This window comes from Scyliorhinus torazame, chromosome 2, assembly GCF_047496885.1.
Source record: "Scyliorhinus torazame isolate Kashiwa2021f chromosome 2, sScyTor2.1, whole genome shotgun sequence".
In the NCBI taxonomy this organism is placed as follows: Eukaryota; Metazoa; Chordata; class Chondrichthyes; order Carcharhiniformes; family Scyliorhinidae; genus Scyliorhinus; species Scyliorhinus torazame.
Window position 1 is genome coordinate 112,671,463 of NC_092708.1, and position 22,473 is coordinate 112,693,935.

The 22,473-nt window shown below is 48.5% G+C and overlaps 1 protein-coding gene across 4 annotated transcripts in view; it reads left to right on the forward strand.

Moving 5' to 3' along the window:
• Nucleotides 1-22,473, forward strand: part of kalrna (kalirin RhoGEF kinase a) — a 1,210,365-nt gene that overhangs the window by 1,147,947 nt on the left and 39,945 nt on the right. For all 4 annotated transcript variants that reach the window (XM_072475613.1, XM_072475615.1, XM_072475625.1 and 1 more), the window contains 4 exons: nt 12,420-12,541; nt 13,837-13,968; nt 15,621-15,788; nt 16,505-16,583. In XM_072475613.1, coding sequence (XP_072331714.1) covers nt 12,420-12,541; nt 13,837-13,968; nt 15,621-15,788; nt 16,505-16,583 — 501 coding nt within the window. The remainder of the gene's footprint in view (nt 1-12,419; nt 12,542-13,836; nt 13,969-15,620; nt 15,789-16,504; nt 16,584-22,473) is intronic.

Sequence of the window (22,473 nt, forward strand, 5' to 3'; positions counted from 1 at the left end):
AGACGCATTTGAAACTGATAGACCAGGTTAGACTACGCAAAGGATGGGTGGGGCAGGTGTTTCATTCGGGGCTAGATGCGAAAAACAGGGGGGTGGATATACTAGTGGGGAAGCGGGTAATGTTTGAGGCAAAGACCATAGTGGCGGATAGTGGGGGCAGATACGTGATGGTGACTGGCAAATTACAGGGGGAGGCGGTGGTCTTAGTGAACGTATATGCCCCGAACTGGGATGATGCCAACTTTATGAGGCGCATGTTAGGACGTATCCCGGACCTAGAGGTGGGGAAGTTGGTAATGGGTGGAGATTTTAACACGGTGCTGGAACCAGGGCTGGACAGATCGAGGTCCAGGACTGGAAGGAGGCCGGCTGCAGCCAAGGTGCTTAAAGACTTTATGGAGCAGATGGGAGGAGTAGACCCATGGAGATTTAGCAGACCTAGGAGTAAGGAGTTTTCGTTTTTCTCCTATGTCCACAAAGTTTATTCGCGAATAGACTTTTTTGTTTTGGAAAGGGCGTTGATCCCGAAGGTGAGGGGGACGGAGTATACGGCTATAGCTATTTCGGATCACGCTCCACACTGGGTGGACTTGGAGATAGGGGAGGAAAAAGAACGGCGTCCACCCTGGAGAATGGACATGGGACTAATGGCGGATGAGGGGGTGTGTCTAAGGGTGAGGGGGTTTATTGAAAAGTACTTGGAACTCAATGATAATGGGGAGGTCCAGGTGGGAGTGGTCTGGGAGGCGCTGAAGGCAGTGGTTAGAGGGGAGCTGATATCAATCAGGGCACATAAAGGAAAGCAGGAGACTAGGGAATGGGAGCGGTTGCTGCAAGAACTTCTGAGGGTGGACAGGCAATATGCGGAGGCACCGGAGGAGGGACTGTACAGGGAAAGGCAAAGGCTACACGTAGAATTTGATTTGCTGACAACGGGTACTGCAGAGGCACAGTGGAGGAAGGCACAGGGTGTACAGTACGAATATGGGGAGAAGGCGAGCAGGTTGCTGGCCCACCAATTGAGGAAAAGGGGAGCAGCGAGGGAAATAGGGGGTGAGGGATGAGGAGGGAGAGATGGAGCGGGGAGCGGAGAGAGTGAATGGAGTGTTCAAGGCATTCTATGAAAGATTATATGAAGCTCAGCCCCCGGATGGGAAGGAGAGAATGATGTGTTTTCTGGACCAGCTGGAATTTCCTAAGGTGGAGGAGCAGGAGAGGGTGGGACTGGGAGCACAGATCGAAATGGAGGAAGTAGTGAAAGGAATTAGGAGCATGCAGGCGGGGAAGGCCCCGGGACCAGACGGATTCCCAGTTGAATTTTACAGGAAATATGTGGACTTGCTCGCCCCGCTACTGATGAGAACCTTTAATGAGGCGAGGGAAAGGGGACAGCTGCCCCCGACTATGTCAGAGGCAATTATATCGCTTCTCCTAAAGAAGGAAAAAGACCCGCTGCAATGCGGGTCCTATAGGCCTATTTCCCTCCTGAACGTAGACGCTAAGATTCTGGCCAAGGTAATGGCAATGAGGATAGAGGATTGTGTCCCGGGGGTGGTCCATGAGGACCAAACTGGGTTTGTGAAGGGGAGACAGCTGAATACGAATATACGGAGGCTGCTCGGGGTAATGATGATGCCCCCACCAGAGGGGGAAGCAGAGATAGTGGTGGCGATGGATGCCGAGAAAGCATTTGATAGAGTGGAGTGGGATTATTTGTGGGAGGTGTTGAGGAGATTTGGCTTTGGAGATGAGTATATTAGATGGGTACAGCTGCTGTATAGAGCCCCGATGGCGAGCGTGGTCACGAATGGACGGGGGTCTGCGTATTTTCGGCTCCATAGAGGGACGAGGCAGGGATGTCCTCTGTCCCCATTATTGTTTGCACTGGCGATTGAGCCCCTGGCAATAGCATTGAGGAGTTCCAGGAAGTGGAGGGGAGTACTCCGGGGAGGAGAAGAACACCGGGTATCTCTGTATGCGGACGATTTGTTGTTGTATGTGGTGGACCCGGCGGAGGGGATGCCAGAGATAATGCGGATACTTGGGGAGTTTGGAGAATTTTCAGGATATAAACTGAACCTGGGGAAAAGTGAGTTGTTTGTGGTGCATCCAGGGGAGCAGAGCAGAGAAATAGAGGACTTACCGCTGAGGAAGGTAACAAGGGACTTTCGCTACTTGTGGATCCAGATAGCCAAGAATTGGGGTACATTGCATAGGTTAAATTTAACGCGGTTGGTGGAACAGATGGAGGAGGACTTCAAGAGATGGGACATGGTATCCCTGTCACTGGCAGGGAGGGTGCAGGCGGTTAAAATGGTGGTCCTCCCGAGATTCCTCTTTGTGTTTCAGTGCCTCCCGGTGGTGATCACGAAGGCTTTTTTCAAAAGGATGGAGAAGAGTATCATGAGTTTTGTGTGGGCCGGGAAGACCCCGAGAGTGAGGAAGGGATTTTTGCAGCGTAGTAGGGATAGGGGGGGGCTGGCACTACCGAGCCTAAGTGAGTACTACTGGGCCGCCAATATCTCAATGGTATGTAAGTGGATGGGAGAAGAGGAGGGAGCGGCGTGGAAGAGATTGGAGAGGGCGTCCTGCAGGGGGACTAGCCTACAAGCTATGGTGACGGCGCCGTTGCCGTTCTCACCGAAGAAATACACCACAAGCCCGGTGGTGGTGGCTCCTCTGAAAATTTGGGGGCAGTGGAGACGGCATAGAGGAAAGACGGGAGCCTCGGTGTGGTCCCCGATAAGAAATAACCATCGGTTTGCTCCGGGGAGAATGGATGGGGGATTTGGAACATGGCAAAGAGCAGGAGTAACACAATTGAGAGATCTGTTCGTAGATGGGACGTTTGCAAGTCTGGGAGCACTGACCGAAAAATATGGGTTGCCCCAAGGGAATGCATTCCGGTATATGCAACTGAGGGCTTTTGCGAGGCAACAGGTGAGGGAATTCCCGCAGCTCCCGACGCAGGAGGTGCAGGACAGAGTGATCGCAAAGACATGGGTGGGGGACGGTAAGGTATCAGACATATATAGGGAAATGAGGGACGAGGGGGAGATTATGGCAGATGAGCTGAAAGGGAAATGGGAAGAAGAGCTGGGGGAGGAGATTGAGGAGGGGCTGTGGGCTGATGCCCTAAGTAGGGTAAACTCATCGTCCTCGTGTGCCAGGCTACACAGGGCGCATATGACTGGAGCACGGCTCAGTAAATTTTTTGGAGTAGAGGATAGGTGTGCAAGATGCTCGAGAAGCCCAGCGAATCACACCCACATGTTCTGGTCATGTCCGGCACTACAGGGGTTTTGGGTGGGGGTGACAAAGGTGCTTTCGAAGATAGTGGGGGTCCAGGTCGAACCAAGCTGGGGGTTGGCTATATTCGGGGTTGCAGAAGAGCCGGGAGTGCAGGAGGCGAGAGAGGCTGATGTTTTGGCCTATGCGTCCCTAGTAGCCCGGCGCAGGATACTGTTGATGTGGAAGGAAGCCAAGCCCCCGGGGGTGGAGACCTGGATAAATGACATGGCAGGGTTTATAAAGCTGGAACGGATTAAGTTTGTCCTAAGGGGATCGGCTCAAGGGTTCACCAGGCGGTGGCAACCGTTCGTCGAATACCTCACAGAAAGATAGAGGGAATGGAAAAGAAGAAGACAGCAGCAGCAACCCGGGGGGGGGGGGGGGGGGGCGGTGGGGAGGAACCAGAAGGACTCTCAGGGATGTTAGGTTGTTGTTATAGGTAATTGTATACTGGACTGCTGAATTGTATTTTTGGAGAGTATTTATTTGGGACAAGGCAGTTGCCATTTAGTTTTGTTTTTTAATTTTGATGTTGTTTATATATTATTTATTTCTTGTTTAAAAAACTGGCCATTGTTATTTATATTGGTATATTACTGTGTAAAAGATACACAATGTACTGTTATGGTTGGCCAAAAATTTTGAATAAAATATATTTTTAAAAAATAAATAAATAATGGCATTTCCCGGGGGTAACTCAAACTTCTCCTCCAGTGCCCCAAGGCTCACAAATGTCCCGTAGATGAACAGGTCCCCCATTCTTCCAATCCCCGACCAATGCCAGCTCTGGAACCCCACCGTCTATCTTCCCCGGGACAAACCGGTGGTTACCCCTGATCGGGGACCACACCGATGCTCCCATTGCACCCCTGTGCCGTCTCCACTGGCCCCAGATCCTTAGCGTTGCCGCCACCACTGGGCTCGTGGTGTACTTTGTCAGCGAGACCGGCAGCGGTGCTGTCACCAACGCCCCCAGGCTCGTTCCTTTACAGGACGCCATCTCCATCCTCTTCCATGCCGCCCCCTCTCCCTCCATAACCCACTTGCGGATCATCACCACATTTGCTGCCCAGTAGTAGCTCCCCAGGTTTGGCAGCGCCAACCCACCTCGGTCCCTACTGCGTTCCAGGAACCCTCTCCTTACTCTCGGGGTCTTATTCGCCCACACAAACCCCATAATACTCCTACCTACTCTCTTTAAAAAGGCCTTAGTGATCACGATGGGACGGCACTGAAACACAGACCGATACAGCCCCTCATAAAAGTCTCTAAATACCCCATTTATTCCCACCGCACTCCGCACCGTGTTCCCCACTTTATCCGTAACTCCCCGAATCTTCCTCGCTGCCTCCCGCTCCCGAAGATGGTGTGCCAATTTCCGACTAGCCTTCTCCCCGTACTCATACACCGCCCCTTGCGCTTTCCCCCACTGCACCTCTGCCTTCCTGGTGGTCAACAGGTCGAACTCGGCCTGGGGGCTCCGTCGCTCCTTGAGTTGTCCCTCCTCGGGGACCTCTGCATACCTCCTATCCACTCTTAAAATCTCCCCCGCCAATCTCTCCCTCTCTCTCCTCTCCTTCCTCTCCTTGTGGGCCCTAGTGGAGATTAACTCTCCCCTAATCACCGCCTTCAGCGCCTCCCAGACCACTCCCACCTGCACCACCCCGTTATCGTTAGCCTCTAGATAGCTTTCAATGCACCCCCGGATCCGCCCGCTCACCCCCTCATCCGCCAGGAAGCCCACATCCAGGCGCCACAGCGGGCGCTGGTCCCTCTCCTCCCCTAGCTCCAGCTCCACCCAATGTGGGGCATGGTCTGAGATGGCTATGGCCGAATACTCCGTGTCCTTCACCCTCAGTATTAGTGCCCTGCTCATAACGAAGACGTCTATCCGGGAGTAGGCTTTATGGACGTGGAAAAAAAAAGAAAACTCCCTCGCCCCCGGCCTGACATACCTCCATGGGTCCATTCCTCCCATCTGGTCCATAAACCCCCTCAGCACCTTGGCCGTCGTCCCCCCCCCCCCCCCCCCCCCCCATTATCAAGCTCCCTGCCTCCAGGTCCGGAATCTGGCCCAACATGTGCCGCATAAATCCGGCATCGTCCCAATTCGGGGCATATACATTCACTAATACCACCCGCACCCCCTGCAGCTTACCACTCACCATCACATACCTACCTCCATTGTCTGCCACGATGTTCAGCGCCTCAAACGACACACGCTTCCCCACCAAAATCGCCACCCCTCGATTCTTTGCATCCAACCCCGAGTGGAAAACCTGCCCTGCCCACCCCTTTCTCAGCCTAACTTGATCTTCCACCCTCAAATGCATCTCCTGGAGCATAACCACATCTGCCTTCAGTCCCTTCAGGTGCGCGAACACACGGGCCCTCTTGACTGGCCCGTTCAGGCCTCCCACATTCCAAGTTATCAGTCGGAGCAGGGGGCTCCCCCCCACCCCCCCTGCCGATTGGCCAACCCCTTTTCGAGGCCAGCCACGTCCCCGTGCCTCCCGCCCTCTCCATTCCCCCCAGCGGCAGACCCCCGCCCCGACTCTCTCTCCGAACTCCAGCTCCCCTTTGGCCAATGCAGCAGCAACCCAGTTCCCCCCTCCACCCCCCCGCCCACCCCCCCAGCTGTGTTGCTCCCCCCCATAGCACTCCCGTAAGTCAGCTGACTCCTGCTGACCCCGGCCACTCCCGCCACTCCATCGACCCCCCCCAGTGTGGTAGTCCCCCCCCCTTCCTGTCCATCAGCGGGCACACCTCTGCAACACCGCCCCCCCCCCTGCCCCCCCCCCGGCCCTGCCCCCTTCCTTCCCTAGCGCGGAAAAAAGCCCACGCTTTTCATCCAACCGGCCCTGCCCTCTCTGACGCAGCTCCCTTTTGCAGCCTAATCCCAGCTCCCCCACCTCGGGCCTCCCATCTCCCCTCCCCCCCCAACGGAGCCCCGTCTTTCCAACCACCGACGCCCACACTCTCACAAAACCCCCGCTTCGAACCATTTCACCCTACCCCACCCAGCACCCAAGGAAACAGTATAGAACAGAACAGAACATCCCGCAACATCCCCCCAAGCACAGTAACCACAGTAACCCCCCAGCGACATCTCCTCACAACCGACCCTCAGTCCGTGTCCAACTTTTCGGCCTGGATAAAGGTCCACGCCTCCTCCGGCGTCTCAAAGTAATGGTGCTGGCCCTTAATCGTGACTCACAGTCGCGCCGGCTGCAGCATCCCAAATTTCACCCCCTTCCGATGCAGAACCGCCTTAGCCCGATTGTACCCGGCCCTCTTCTTGGCCACCTCCGCGATCCAGTCTTGGTATATACGGACCTCTGCATTCTCCCACCTGCTGCTCCGGTCCTTTTTTGCCCATCTTAGGACACACTCCCTGTCCACCAAGCGGTGGAACCGCACCAATACTGCCCGCGGCAGCTCGTTAGACTTGGGCCTCCTCGCCAGGACTCGGTGGGCCCCATCCAGCTCTAGGGGCCTCGGGAAGGCCTCCGCGCCCATCAACGTGTTCAGCATCGAGACCACGTATGCTCCAGCATCCGACCCCTCCACTCCCTCCAGGAGACCCAGAATCCGCAGGTTCTTCCTCCTTGACCAATTCTCCATGTTCTCGAACTTCTCCTGCCATTTCTTATGCAGCGCCTCGTGCGCCTCCACCTTCACCGCCAGGCCCAATATCTCGTCCTCATTCTCCGAGGCCTTCTGCCGCACCTCCCGGATCGCCGCCCCTTGGGCCTTCTGGGTCTCGACCAGCTTGTCGATCGAAGCCTTCATCGGCTCCAGCAGCTCTGCTTTCAATTCCTTGAAGCAGCGCTTGAGAAACTCCTGCTGCTCTTGCGACCACTGCACCCACGCTGCCTGGTCTCCACCCGCCACCATCTTGATTTTCCTCCCTCGCACTTTTCGCTGCACCAAAATCACTTTTTTCACCACTCCACTCATGGTCCAATCCATACAGTGCCAGGGAAATCGTACTGACACCTTCCCACACTGGGAACCGTCGAACAAATGCTGCTGGGGCCCCTAAAAAGAGCCCAAAAAATCCTTTTCTGGCGGGAGCTGCCGAACGTGTGACTTAGCTCAGCAGAGCCGCAACCGGAAGTGCGAAAAAAAAGTCTTGATGACCGAATGGGTAACTTCTGCTCCCAAGCCTTCTGGTCTATTTGCAGGCATTGGAGGTTGAGAGTGTAAATCAACCAGGTAGATAGGAATGGCACCTGTCAGAAGTTCACGTTGAATGGCAAGAGAATCAGACAATCTCTAGTCCCATTCTTTTTTTCAGAAAATATTTTATTGAAGCATTTATAATTGTAAATATTTTAACATTCTAAACAACAGAGCGGACCAACACACGCAAAAACCCAACAATAACATACCCAACTTCCCCCCGCCCTAACTCCTAGCTACCCATATATTAGATTCCCTGCCCTTATTCTTCACCCCCCCCCCCCCGATGACAGTCAATTTTCCTTGAAGAAGTCGGCGAACGGCTGCCGCCTCCGTGCAAACCCCTGTAATGAACCCCTTAACGAGCGTAATCTTCTCTAGCCTGAGAAACCCTGCGATGTCACTGACCCACACCCCTGACTTTGGAGGCTCCGAATCCCTCCATCGCAGCAAGATCCGTCTCCGGGCCACCAGGAAGGCAAAGGCCAGAATGATGGCCTCTCTCACCTCCTGGGCTCCCGGATCTACCGACACTCCAAATATTGCCGCCTCTGGACACATGGTTACCCTTCCTTCCAGGACCTCTGACATGACTTCTGAGAATCCCTGCCAAAATCCCCTCGGCTTCGGACAAGCCCAAAACATATGTACATGATTCGCCGGGCTTCCCCCACACCACCCACATCTGTCCTCCACCCCCTCAAAAAGCCTACTCATCCGGGCCACAGTCATATGAGCCCTGTGGACCACCTTGAACTGGATCAGGCTAAGCCTGGCACACAACGAGGATGCATTGACTCTCAAGGCCTTCTCCCATAGCCCGACTTCCAACTCCCCTCCCAACTCTTACTCCCACTTCCTCTTCACCTCCCCGATTGGGACCCCTTCCCACTCCATCACCACTCCATCATTTCCGAGACCCTCCCCAACCCCTGTTTTACACATCATCTTATCCTGTAGTCCCCTTAGAGGGAGGCGATGGAAGCTTGGAACTTGCCTCTGGACAAAATCCCGTACCTACAGGTACCGGAATCCGTTCCCACCCGGTAACTCAAACTCCTCCTCCAGCTTCTCCAGGCTCGGGAAACCCTCCTTAATGAAGACCCACCTCCTAACGCCCCTGTCCAGCACCCCCCCCCCCCCCCCCCACCCCCGGAGCAAACCGGCGGCTTTCACAAATCGGTGACCCCACCGACGCCCCCTCAAGTCTTATGTGCTGCCTCACCTGCCCCCAAACTCTCAGGGCTGCCGCTACCACTGGACTTGTAGAGTAACGAGCCATCGAGAACGGCAGAGGTGCCGTTAACAAAGCCTTCAGACTCATGCCCTTGCAAGATGCTGCCTCCACTCACTCCCATACAAACCCCCCCCCACTACCCATTTCCTAACCATCGAAATATTGGTCGCCCAGTCAGAGTTAATAAAGTTCAGAAGGGCCAAGTCCCCCTCCCCACACCCCCGCTCAAGACGAGCCTTTTTCACCCTCAGATAAAACTCATATAAAACCCGAGATCGCCGTGTTCACTTTACTACAAAATGCCTTGGGGATGAAGATTGGGAGACACTGAAACAAAAACAGCAATCTCGGGAGGACTGTCACCTTCACAGTCTGTACCCTCCCTGCCAATGACAGATGGAGCACGTCCCACCTACGGAAGTCCCCTTTCATTTGCTCAATCAACCTGCCCAAATTTAGTTTATGAAGCCGACCCCAGTCTCTTGCCACCTGAATGCCCAGGTACCTAAAACTCCCTTCCACCACTTTGAACAGCATCCGCCACTTTGAACAGCATCTCCCTCAGTCTCCTCTCCTGCCCCCTTGCCTGGATCGCAAAGACCTCACCCTTGCCCATATTCAGTTTGTAACCTGAGAACTGACCAAATTCCTCCAGTATTCCCATAATTCCTGCGATTATATAAAGGAGTAAATCATCCGTGTAGAGTGAGACCCTATGTTCCATCCCCCCTCCCTCACTATCCCCCGCCAAATGTTCGATGCTCTCAGCGCCATTGCCAAAGGCTCTATGGACAGAGTGGGGAGAGTGGACACCCCTGCCTTGTCCCCCTGCACAGACTAAAATACTCTGATCGGGCCTGGTTGATCCTTACATTCGCCACTGGTGCCCGATATAACAACTGGACCCAATCCACAAATCCCTGCCCGAACCCAAACCTTCCCAAGACATCCCACAGGTACTTCCACTCCACCCGATCAAAGGCCTGTTCTGCGTCCATGGGCACCACCACCTCGACCTTGGACCCCTCCGCAGGCATCGTTAGTACATTTAGGAGCCACCTAATGTTGGACGTCAGGTGTTGTCCTTTCACAAATCCCATCTGGTCCTCCCCTATTACCCCAGAACACAATCCTCTACGCGCATGGCCAAGATCTTTGCCAGCAACTCTAGTCCCACTGTTAATCACACATTTAATTCAGCCATATTAAAATGAAAATTAACTGCTAATTTTCAGAATCTGTTCATTTCATTCTGTCCCAAAATAAATTATATCTAATTCCATAAGCTGCTAAAATGTATTTTCCAAAAACTTCAGTTTCTTCAAATTAACTTTCTGGATTATGTGTGCTTCTTGTTTTACATGAAGAATTCAATAATATTGATGCTGCAGCTTTTTTAAAGCCTGATTATGAACACATCATTCGGCTTCATATGTGGAATTGTCAAGGTTTGGGAATAAAACAGAATACTGATTATTCTTTAATGAATTAAAAGCAAAATTATACTGAGAATCACCTGAGAATTATAGGAGGCTGCAACATGTCAATAAGTGCTACACAGGGAGGGGAATGTTGCCGTGAAAAAGATGTTCAGTTCCATTGGCTTTAAAATTTGCCTTCAGAATTTCTAAATCACTTTTCTACAAATTGTGCTTTTGTATACTACAATAACAACTTGTATTTCTAGAACGCTTTCAGTGTAATATAGTGTCCTAAGTTGCTTCACAGGGGCATTATTAAAACAAAATATAACACCAAACCATATCGGAAATATTAGGGCAGGCGAAGAAAAGCTCAGTCAAAGATGGGGGTTTAAAGAGTGAATTAAAGGAGGAACGAGAGGTTTAGGGTAGAAATTTCAGAGTTTAGGATCTTGGCAGCCACCAGTGGTGCAGCAATTAAGACCAGGAGGCCAGAATTAGAGGGGTGAGGCAAAAGAGGTATCTGAAAACCAGGAAGAGAATTTTTAAATCAAAGTATTATTTAACCACGAGCAGCGTGGGTCAGCTAGCACAGGGGTGATGGATGTACGGGATTTGGCCTGTGTTAGGACACAGGCAGCAGGGTCTAGTTTAATTTCAAAATTGCAGACACTGCAACAAATATCATAGAATATTAGATGACCTGCGGGTAAGCCAAATTTGTGTCATACACCAATCTCAACCTAACTCTGAGACTTAACGTGTCACAGGGCTTTATTGCTGGTACAATCGTCCCAATTAAGTCCAGGAAGCCTCAATATAGGGTAAGGTTAAATTATCTATTTAGCAGTCATTGTCGCCACTCTGAAAGTAACAAGTAGCTTAAAGCCACCTTATGGTGTCCAGAGGCTGCATCAATATCCTGGACCTGGACAATTAGCTGGGAGTCCCACTTGTCATGCCATACCCCCTGTGATAGTATTACACAGGTCATTGTGGGCTCTTCCAAAGTTCCATCACCTGGATTACAGAACATATCTAGTACTTGCACGTCATATCAATGGTGTGGAATTGTAAATCTTTTAAGGTCAATGCCCCGGACATCTTGGTCCTCAAGATCCTCATCCAGTGGCTCCCGTAATCTTTAACATGTTGAAGAGCAGGGATAGCGCGGAAGCAAAGAAGTTAGGTCTGATTTTAACACCAGGCTAGTTTTCTATGGATAAGCAATGTGAGTAAACACTGTTTCAGAAATTAGATCCCAAGTATTTTAATTCCAGGATTCAAACTCACCAGCTATTTTACTGGCTGTTCTGGTGAAGAGGTTGGTGGGAAGTGGTAGTAAACCACGCAGTCTAGAGGCTGCCTACTGATATCGGGTAAGGGGCTGGATTGGATGTCAGGATATTGAGAGAGGATGTCTTTGGCACCTTCTCATGAGAACAATCAAAACTCCCAATCAGGTGGCTCCCAGAAGCTCCAGGAAGGGGAAATAATCTGAGAGATTTTAACTGCCTACCCACCCAGTTAATGTGTTTTTGAACATAAAGAAAAAGCATGGAAATTGGTAACTACACATCTAAACAGATCATATTTCCACCCCCTGACCCCAGCCCCCAACCTAACTGATTAGATTGAATTAAGGGTGATTAAGGGTGACACAGTGATTAGCACTGTTGCCTCACAGCGCCAGGGACCAGGGTTCAATTCTGGCCTTGGGTCATTGTCTGTGTGGAGTTTGCACATTCTCCCCGTGTCTGCGTAGGTTTCCTCCGGGTGCTCAGGTTAGGTGGATTGGTCATACTAAATTGCCACTCAGAGTCCAAAGGGTTAGGTGGGGTTATTGGGTTATGGGGATAGGATGGGGTTGTGGGCCTAGGTAAGGTGCTCTTTCAGAGGGTCTGTGTAGACATGATGGGGAGAATGGTCTCCTTCTGTACTGTAGTGATTCTATGAATACTACAGATTTATAATGTTCAATTTGTAGTCCTGTGGTTTTGTTAAATCATCTGAAGGTCCACAAAATAAACAAAACTTTACCTTTCTGGAAAATTTTACTGTTTATTAATTTCTTCCAAGGACTGAATTAAGTTGAGTTGAATCATAATAGGACAATTGTACATGATGTGGGGACAAAATGGGTGATCTGAATGGCTGCATTTGTTTGAATTGGGTGTGAGATTCACCAAATATGGATCTACTTAATAGTATTTATTAAATTGCTTGTGAAAATTTGTCAGCTTTCCTATCACTAAAAGAACATGTTGTTGATTTCATTTTTATAGTGACTCTGGAGAGGTTATGCTTAAAATTTGTAATATCATGCCTCAAGACAGTGGAATTTACAGCTGTCTGGCAGTGAATGAAATAGGATCAACATCATCTTCAGCTACAATCAAAGTGCAGGGTAACTCAATTTTTCAAATCATTTTCTGTATCTAACTTCTGACAAACATTTTCTCCTTCAAATCGCTCCCTATTTTTGAATCTCCTGTTTGGGATATTAATGAAGTAGAATTGCTCTGGTATTTGGCCGGTTGACAGTTTAATGACTATTTTACACAGTAAAAAATATTGGCAGCTCAGATCCAATTTGCATTTGGGAATGGTCACTGGAGAGTGAGGCTGGATTGGATTGAGCTTTAAATCTGTGATTACAAAGAGGTAAGGCAAGCACTACATTAATAAATGAGCCAGTTGCTTATGTTTGCAGTACACTTGTAATTTACCAGCCAGGATTTAGTTACTCTGATGAACAAACCAGTAAAGGGGAGGTTTCCATTACCATGCTGTGTACTCTACCAGAGGCGTTAATCTCATTTCTATTGAAACTGAGTTGGAACAAAAAAAGAAACCTTCTGGAAAAGGAACGCCCCTTTTAATGTTCCTACCATTCCAATAATAATAACTCACTTGCTTGAATGCATTTTCCCCACTGGAACAAAAGTAAAACATTGCAGATGCTGGAAATCTGAACTAAGAACAGAAAGTGCTGGGAAACTCAGCAGATCAGGCAGCATCCATGGAGAGAAACAGAGTTAAAGGGGGGGATTTTCCAGCCCTTTCCATCGGCGTGATCTTCTGGTCCTGCCAGATGATCCCGCCGGCAGCCAATGGCAAGTTGTCCGGAAGACCCGCCGCCGGTGGTGGGTGGAGTGGAATCACAGCCGTTGTTTCAGTTCTAAACAGCTGCTGCCTGACCTGGGGAGTTTTCCCCACATTTTCTGTGCATTTTTCCCAGTTGTGTTTTCAAATGACCACCAAGCGTTAGCATGAGTGTCATTTTATATTGTGAGCAGGATGTCAGCTAAAAGGTATTGCTTTAATAATGCTTCACCAAAACATAATATGGGATTATAATTCCTTTCCATTAATGGGGCCCCAGGATTTTCACTCCAAGCTACAATGGAAAGCGGGCAAATTATTAATAATGCAGTCAAGTAAATGCTGGCAATGATATTTTTATAGCCGCAATAAATATTCTAGGTTTAGCACTCGGGTGTTATGCGAAGAGGAAAATGGTTATCTCAGTCTCCTGTGTTGCAGCAAGACACCTCAAACAGCAACTCACTAAACTATTTAAAATTCTTGACTCCCTCATCCTTGCCTCAAATACTGAAACTAATTTCTAGTCTCGCAAATCACTTTTAGTTGTGATTTATTGGCCTGTATCTGCCCTGTTAACTTTCTCCCCACTTTCAGGTGTACCAGCAGCCCCAGGCAGGCCGATTGCCCAGGAGAGAAGCAATAGCTCTGTTATCCTGAGATGGTTACCTCCAGCAAGTACAGGAAATTGCACCATTTCCAGTTACACTGTCGAATACAGAGAAGAAGGTAATCCATGACACAATGCATTTTATCCAGAATATTGCATGTCAATAGCATTTTATAAACAAAATGTTTATATAAAATGTTTGAATAGTGTTCTGTCTCCCATTCTTCCCATTTACTCCTGCAAGGAGTGAAGCGGTATCTTTCCTGTTCATCTCAGTTTATTTATGGTCCACTGCATTTAAAGTAATTTCAAAAGCACGTTGACAGAAAATAAAAGGAAAAAACTTGGGCCTGAATTTTAGGAGCCCCCCACCCCCCAGATGTGTTTTGAAGTGCGGGGAGGATATGAAATTGCATGGACAGGATTCTCTCCAGGAACCGCCCACGTCGAGCCAGATGCGATTTTATGATGGGACGGGCAGGGCCTCAGACAGGAAGTGGGTCCATGCCTCTGAGACCAAGCTGAAATGGTCATTTAAGGGACTTTTCCCACCCAGCCTCAATGTTTAGGTTGGCGGGTGCCAGGGAGCAAAAAATAAATATTTGTAATCCCCAATCTCATGTGGGAAGGTGGGGGGAGGGGCACCTACATCAAAAGCCCCCTCTAGACTTCCGGTGGCGACCATGAAGTGAATGGTCATGCATAAGTCTAAGGATATGGGATAAACCATTTAGGACTGAGATGAGGAGAAATCTCTTCACCCAGAGAGTGGTGAACCTGTGGAATATGCTACCACAGAAAGCAGTTGGGGCCTAAACATTGTATGTTTTCAAGAAGGAATGATACATAGCTCTTGGGTTGAAGGGATCAAAGGATATGGGGGGAAAGCATGAACACGTTATTGAGTTGGATGATCAGCCATGATCATATTGAATGGCTGGGCAGGCTCGAAGGGCCCTATTACAGTCAGATTTTATGTTCTCTGTAGGTTTACTCTCGTACTCTATTTTCCCCTTCTTAATCAATCCCTTTTTCTGTCTTTGCTGAATTCTAAACATTTCCCAATCCTCAGGTCTGCTGTTTTTTTCAGGCCAATTTGTATGCCTCTTCCTTGGATTTAATACAATCTCTAATTTCCTTTGTAATGATTTGGCCACCTTTCTTGTTTTATTTTTGCGCCAGACAGGAATGAATGATTGTTCATAGAATGTAAATGCGATGCAATCATAGAATTTACAGTGCAGAAGAAGGCCATTCGGTCCATTCAGCCCATCGAATCTGCACTGGACCTTGGCAAGAGCACCTCCACCCTATCCCCGTAACCCCAACTAACCTTTTTGGACACTAAGGGCAAGTTAGCATGGTCAATCCACCTAACCTGCACATCTTTGGACTTGCAGTTGCCCCATGCACTCAATGAATGTTTGTCATTGCCTCCCCACCGTCATCACTTTAAGTAACTCTTTTTTTGCATTTTGAACAACATCTAACCTTAATGGACTAATGATATAACCAAGAATGTACATGTAACCGTTCATAAACTGTTTTGATGTAATGCAGAAGCTAAAGAAACTTTTTATCTTTTATGTTTGGCAGTGATTTTTCACAATTTCCCTCTTTAGTCAGAAAACCAGTAAAATCCAACAAAGTCCTGCCTACCATGTTAGCTTAGATGCCATGATTTGTTAAAATGAAGACAATAATATAGTTGATGAAAGACAAGTATTTGCACTGAATGAAGAAAATAATATAGGAATCCTTCAATGTTTAGGAACACTGGCATGGCAGCAATCAGTGGCATCCACTTTGGACACCTACCTTGTGATTGAGGACCTGCTTCCAGGCTGTCAGTACCAGTTCCGAGTCAGTGCAAGTAATCCCTGGGGAATCAGCTCACCAAGCGAGCCATCTGATTTTGTAACCCTGTCGTGCAGCAATGGTAAGTGAAGCTGAATTTGGATTACCTAACTGTAAGAAATTGTTCACTGAGAACACTTCTGAAAAATGAAACACTAATTTATCATTTCTGCTCTTTATGTTTACTCCGAAAACGAAAAGATTCAAAATAAATAATACACAGAATGCTTTGTCTGAAAAATGTGAAAGATCGCTTGTCCAGAGGTGACACTGAAATTTTGCAACCTGTGAGGTATTGGTGATTCTGTAATGAAGCTTTTCCAAGAGATCTGTTCATAAGAATGTGAGAATTCAGTTATACCGAGACTAAATTCTTCTCAAATACTTGTCAAAGCTTCACTGAGGATCATTGTTGCTTTTTTCAGCTCATGAAAACAATTTCAGATTCATTTTATCTTCTTAGACTTAGACTTACCTGATCCTAAATCAGACAAGGTTTGGTAGAACTGAGTTGCAGAACTATTTGCCCACATTCAGATAATTGTAAATTTCTGACCCAAATTTACAATCATGCTCACTGTCTGATCAACAACCAACGATTAACTAATTAAACTCATAGTTAATCTGGTGAGGTTAACTTGTCGGCCAGATCAGATAGTGAACCATCACAATTCTGGGTATAATTGGTCTCAATGACTTTTGTTATTTGATTTTCTTTAATTATGTTAACTGAATCAATCCTGGCTCAATTTCCCCTTCAGAAACTGTTCCTTCTAATTTCTTGTCATCTCTTCTCAGAGCCAACAAGTGATAACTCAAGGATTCCGTGGAAGGATAACTTTGAATCAGCTTACACAGAACTATTTGAAATTGGAAGGTAGTGTAAATTTGAATTACAAAGGTGATTTAAAGATTTGAAAGGTATATTGGGCTGGATTTTAATCCTCAAGGTTGATAGCAAAAGTCAGGAATTTCCTGGCTCAGCCCATCCATCTCGGGAGAAAGTGCCAGCAAAGACAGGATTTCCATTCTGGGGGTAGGTGTGCAGGTGGGTAAGAGCAGCACGGTGGCGCAGTGGGTTAGCACTGCAGCCTCACGGTGCCGAGGTCCCAGGTTCGATCCCGGCTCTGGGTCACTGTCCGTGTGGAGTTTGCACATTCTCTCCGTGTTTGCATGGGTTTCGCCCCCACAACCCAAAGATGTGCAGGGTAGATGGATTGGCCACGCTAAATTGCCCCTTAATTGGAAAAAAGGAATTGGGTACTCAATTTTATTTTTTTTAAAGGTGTGCAGGTGGGTGAACTCTAACTGGAGTTGAGTCCAGCGGCCCCATAAACAGATGGGAGGCAGCCACAATTGCTGTAAAGTGCCAAGACTGGCTGCTTAAAAGGTCTACTTTGATGCTCTGGGACTTTGTCCCGGTTGTAATAAGCACAGCAAAATAAAGAACAGCCCTCACATCCCATCCATGCTAACTCATGCCACTTCATAGTTATTAGCCAAGAATGCATAATGGGGCTAGGCTGAGAGCTTAGACATCCAATAGCCTATAGTGCCCCAGGAAAAACATTGCTTAATTGATAGCTCTTGCTCCCTGATCTATTCTGTCAATTGCACAATGTTTAGTAGCATAAGCTAAATAGATGTTATGCCCTTGCAGTTTTTACTGTTGATACTTGTAAGGGTCTGAATGAGTGACACTTTTATAGGGCTGTGTGAAGTTATTTTTCCAGAAGTTATAAAGTTATGAATGAGTTACTTTTTGAAAGTATTTTCTCACATCCTAATGGATTGGATCCTTGGAGGCGGAGGTGGGAGCCCTGGAAGACCTATGTAAATCGCTCGAGGTGAAGGTTAAGGAGCCGAAAATAGGTCCAGAGGCCAAAACCTTCAAATAATAGGGCTATCAGAAGGCGTGGAGGGGATGAGCGCCACAAAACATGGAACAAAGATATTGGCTGGTCTGGTGGAACAGGAGTGCTGGAAAGGGTCCCAGAAGTAGATAGGGCCCACAGGTCCTTAAGGCAAAGGCCGAGAGCGGGGGAGCCGCCACGGGCGATGGTTGTGCGAATGCACAAATTTCTGGAAAAGGAAAAATCTTGCAATGGGCAGAGAGAAGCATTATTGTGAATGGGAAGGGAACTGGGTTCGCATTTGCCAGGATATCGGAACAGAACTGGCGAAGAGGCATATGGGCTTCAACAAGGCCAAGGCGGTCCTATACCGGAAGAAAATTTGGTTCGGGATTTTATACCCTGTGAAATTGTGGGTCACTTATGAAGGCCAAGAATACTAACTTGAAATGCCAGAAGAAGCAAACAAATCTATAAGAGACCACAAGCTGGGGGAGATCTGAGAGTTGGTGTAAAAGGAGGGAGCGGCATCTATAAGGTTTGAAGGGTACAATTGTTGTTTGTTACTGGAGGATAGCGGAGTTCTTTTGATCATGTTTGTCGTCGAAAGTTGTTTCCTCAAGTTGTGTTTTTGTTTTCAAGTTACAGGTTTATAAGCTTGTAGGCAATGCTAGTGAACAGAGGTGAGATAGGGGAGGAGGTTGAGAGAAGTAGTTGGAGGGGGAAAGGAGAGGAGGGGGAGTGGGAGGCGAGGGTGGAAGGGGGAGGGGCAAGATGGGCAGGAAAATTGCAATGCGGCGAAGGTGGAGATCAAGCATGGTTATGGACAAAGAGGGGGCTATCTTGGATGGGCCCGAGATAGGGGGGCATTAGGAGAAGCTGAGCCGATTAAGGATGATGGCGGGTGATAGAGGAGAATGGCGGCATAGACCCCCGATACGATTTGTTTCGTGGAATGTTCGAGGGTTAAATGGACTGATTAAGAGATCCCAGGCCTTTGCACACCTGAAGTGTTTGAAGGTGGAGGTGATCTTCCTGTAGGAGATGCACCTCCGAGTCAAAGATCAGATTAGGCTGAGGAACGGATGGGTGGGACAAGTATTCCATGCGGGGTTTGAAGCAAAGGCATGGGGGGCAGCCATTTTGGTGAATAAGAGAATGCAGTTCTAGGGAGGTACAGGACCCGGGAAAGAGTCCCGAAAGACCTGCTTGTTAGGTGAATGAAAAATGAAAGTCGCTTATTGTCACAAGTAGGCTTCAAATGATGTTACTGTGAAAAGCCCCTAGTCGCCACATTTCAGCGCCTGTTCGGGAAGGCTGGTACGGGAATTGAACCGTGCTGCTGGCCTGCTTTGGTCTGCTTTAAAAGCCAGCTATTTAGCCCAGTGTGCTAAACCAGCCCCTAGAAGGATATTCTGAATTCCACCTCTGTGTACCTGAACAGGCGCTGGAGTTTGGTAACTAGGGGATTTTCACAGCAACTTCATTGCAGTGTTAATGTAAGCCTACTTCTGACAATAATAAAGATTATTAATAGTGAGTGGAGTGCTGGAGGGGACGTCTGTGGTGCTAGTCAATGTATATGCACCAAATTGGGATGATGTGGGATTTATGTGGAGTCTGCTGGGTGTAATCCAAACCTAGATACACACCAATTGATTATGGGCGGAGATTTCAATTGTGTGATGGAGCCGAGGGTGGACAGGTCATGCCCCAAGTCACTGGAAAGGTTGAAGTTGGCAAAGGAGCTGGGAGGGTTTATGGAACGTAAGGGAATGGTTGACCTGTGGAGGTTCAGGAACCTGGGGAAGAAGGAATACTCCTTCTCACATGTACATAAGACATACTCGAGGATTGATTTCTTTGTGGTGCGCCGGGCAGTGTTGTTGAGGGTTTGTGGAGGCGGAGTAAGCGGGAATCAAAATATCTGGCCGTGCGCCGGATTGGATGAGAGGTGACTTAGTGAGGGGCGGATCCAGAGGCAGGGTTGGATGTTTGACTCGGGTCTTTTGGCAGACAAGGGTTTTTGTGAGAAGGTGAGGTCGCCAATTGAGGAGTATGTGGACATTAACCGGAACGGGGAGCTGTCAGCGACCACTTTTTGGGAGGCGTTGAAGGCAGTGGCCTGAGGGAAGGTTATTTAATTTAAAGCGCACAGAGACAGAAGGCTCTTCCCGTACCGGCCTCCCGAACAGGCACCGGAATGTGGCGACTAGGGGCTTTTTACAGTAACTTCATTGAAGCCTACTCGTGACAATAAGCGATTATTATTATTATTATTATTATTATTATTATTATTATTATTATTGCGGAGGATAGAGTATTGACAATTGTTGGAGGAGATAGTTGAGGTGGACAAGAGATATGCAGAGGCCCCTACAAAGGAACTGCTGGCGGAGAGAATGAGGTTGCATGGGCAGTTTGACAGGCTGATGACGGGCAAGGCAGTAGGGCAGTTAAGGGCCAGAGGGGTGTAATACGAGTACGGGGAGAAGGCGAGCCGTTTGCTGGCCCACCAACTAAGAAAGCAGGTTGCATCCAGAGAAATTTTAAAAGTAAGAATGGAAAGGGGAGAGGTAGTATCAGAACTGGGTGGGATAAATGATGCGTTCCGGCGATATTACGGGAAGTTATATAGGGCAGATGGAACAGGAGAGGACATGGGAAGGTTCCTAGATAGGTTGGATTTCTCGAGGCTGTAGGAGGAGAAGAGGCAAACATTGGGAGAACCATTGAGCCTGAGAGGTGATTGAAAGTATTAGGGGAATCAAGTCAGGGAAAGCAGCAGGGCCCGATGGCATTCCAACAAGGTTCTACAAGGCGTTTGCAATAGAACTGCCACTGCACTTGTCGGGGATGTTTAATGAAGCTGTGGGGAAGCAAGAGTTACCAGAGACATTAACGCAGGCGTTGATTACATTAATCCCAAGAAGTGGGAAAGATCCGTTGGAGTGTGGGTCATATAGGCCCATTTTGTTGTTAAATACTGACGTGAACGTGTTGGCCAAGGTGTTGGCAGGAAGGATGGAGGGATGTGTGCCAGAGATGGTAGCAGAAGACCACATGGGTTTTGTAAAAGGCAGACAGCTGTCCAGTAATATCAGGAGGCTTTTGAATGTGTTAATGGCAGGTGCCGGAGGCTGCTGTCTCCATGGATGCAAAGAAGGCCTTCGCCCGGGTGGACTGGAGGTATTTCCTTGAAATTCTGGACAGGTTTGGATTTGGACTGAGGTTTGTGGCATGGGTACGCTTGTTATATACAGTCCCAGTGGCACATGTTGCCACGAATGGAATGAGCTCACAAAGTTTTGAGCTACACAGAGGTCCGATTCAGGGATGTCAACTGTCACCATTGCTAATTGCATTGAACCCTTGGCACTGGAGGAAAATGTAACTGGTCCATGAGGCACGATCAATTGAACAAAACACGATAGTTGAATCCAACTGAGGCTTTATTGCTATCAGATGTGTGGCCTCCCACAGCAGCTGGCGAAATGGCTGCTGGCTGGAGGACATGCATATTTATACAGGCAGGGACTACCGGCGAACCTGTAGTACAGGTCCTACCGTACATCACCTATTACAGGTGCAACAGTGGTTTACCACAGTCTAATTAGTAGGTTTGCAGATGACACAAAGGTTGGTGGAATTGCGGATAGCGATGAGGACTGTCTGAGGATACAGCAGGATTTAGATCGTTTGGAGACTTGGGCAGAGAAATGCCAGATGGAGTTTAATCCGGACAGATGTGAGGTAACGCATTTTGGAAGGTCTAATGCAGGTAGGGAATATACAGTGGATGGTAGAACCCTCAAGACTACTGACAGTCCGAGAGATCTAGGTGTACAGGTCCACAGGTCACTGAAAGGGGCAACACAGGTGGAGAAGGTAGTCAAGAAGGCATACGGCATGCTTGCCTTCATTGGCCGGGGCATTGAGTATAAGAATTGGCAAGTCATGTTGCAGCTGTATAGAACCTTAGTTAGGCCACACTTGGAGTATAGTGTTCAATTCTGGTCGCTACACTACCAGAAGGATGTGGAGCCTTTAGAGAGGGTGCAGAAGAGATTTACCAGGATGTTGCCTGGCATGGAGGACAATAGCTATGAGGAGAAGTTGAATAAACTCAATTTGTTCTCACTGGAACGACAGAGGTTGAGGGGCGACCCAATAGAGGTCTACAAAATTATGAGGGGCATAGACAGAGTGGATAGACAGAGACTTTTTCCCAGGGTAGAGGGGTCAATTACTAGGGGGCATAGGTTTAAGGTGCGAGGGGCACAGTTTAGTGGAGATGTACAAGGCAAGTTTTTTACACAGAAGGTAGTGGGTGCCTGGAACTCGCTGCCAGAGGAGGTGGTGGAAGCAGGGACGATAGTGATGTTTAAGGGGCATCTTGACAAATACATGCATAGGATGGGAATAGAGGGATATGGACCCCGGAAGTGTGGAAGATGTTAGTGTAGACGGGCAGCATGGTCAGCGCAGGCTTGGAGGGCCGAAGGCCCTGTTCTTGTGCTGTACTTTTCTTTGTTCTTTGTTCAATGGCCCTGAGGAGGTCTACGGAGTGGCAGGGAATTGTGAGCGGGAGTGGGGAACATCGGGTATCGCTATTCGCGGACGACTTTTTGTTGTTTGTGTCAGATCTGCTTGAAAGTATGGCCAGGATCATGGGAATACTGGAGAGGTTTGGGGCCTTCTCAGGATATAGATTAAACGTAGGGAAGAGTGAGATATTTCCGATGAATGAGGTGGGGCTGAAGACCAACTTAAAGATGCTACAATTTAAGGTGGCTTGGGAAGGGTTTAGATACTCAAGTGGCGCGGATTAAATATAAGTGGAAAGAGGAGCTGGAAGAGGAAATAGATTGGGGTCTGTGGTGCGAAGCTATGTGTCTGGTGAATGCTACTTCT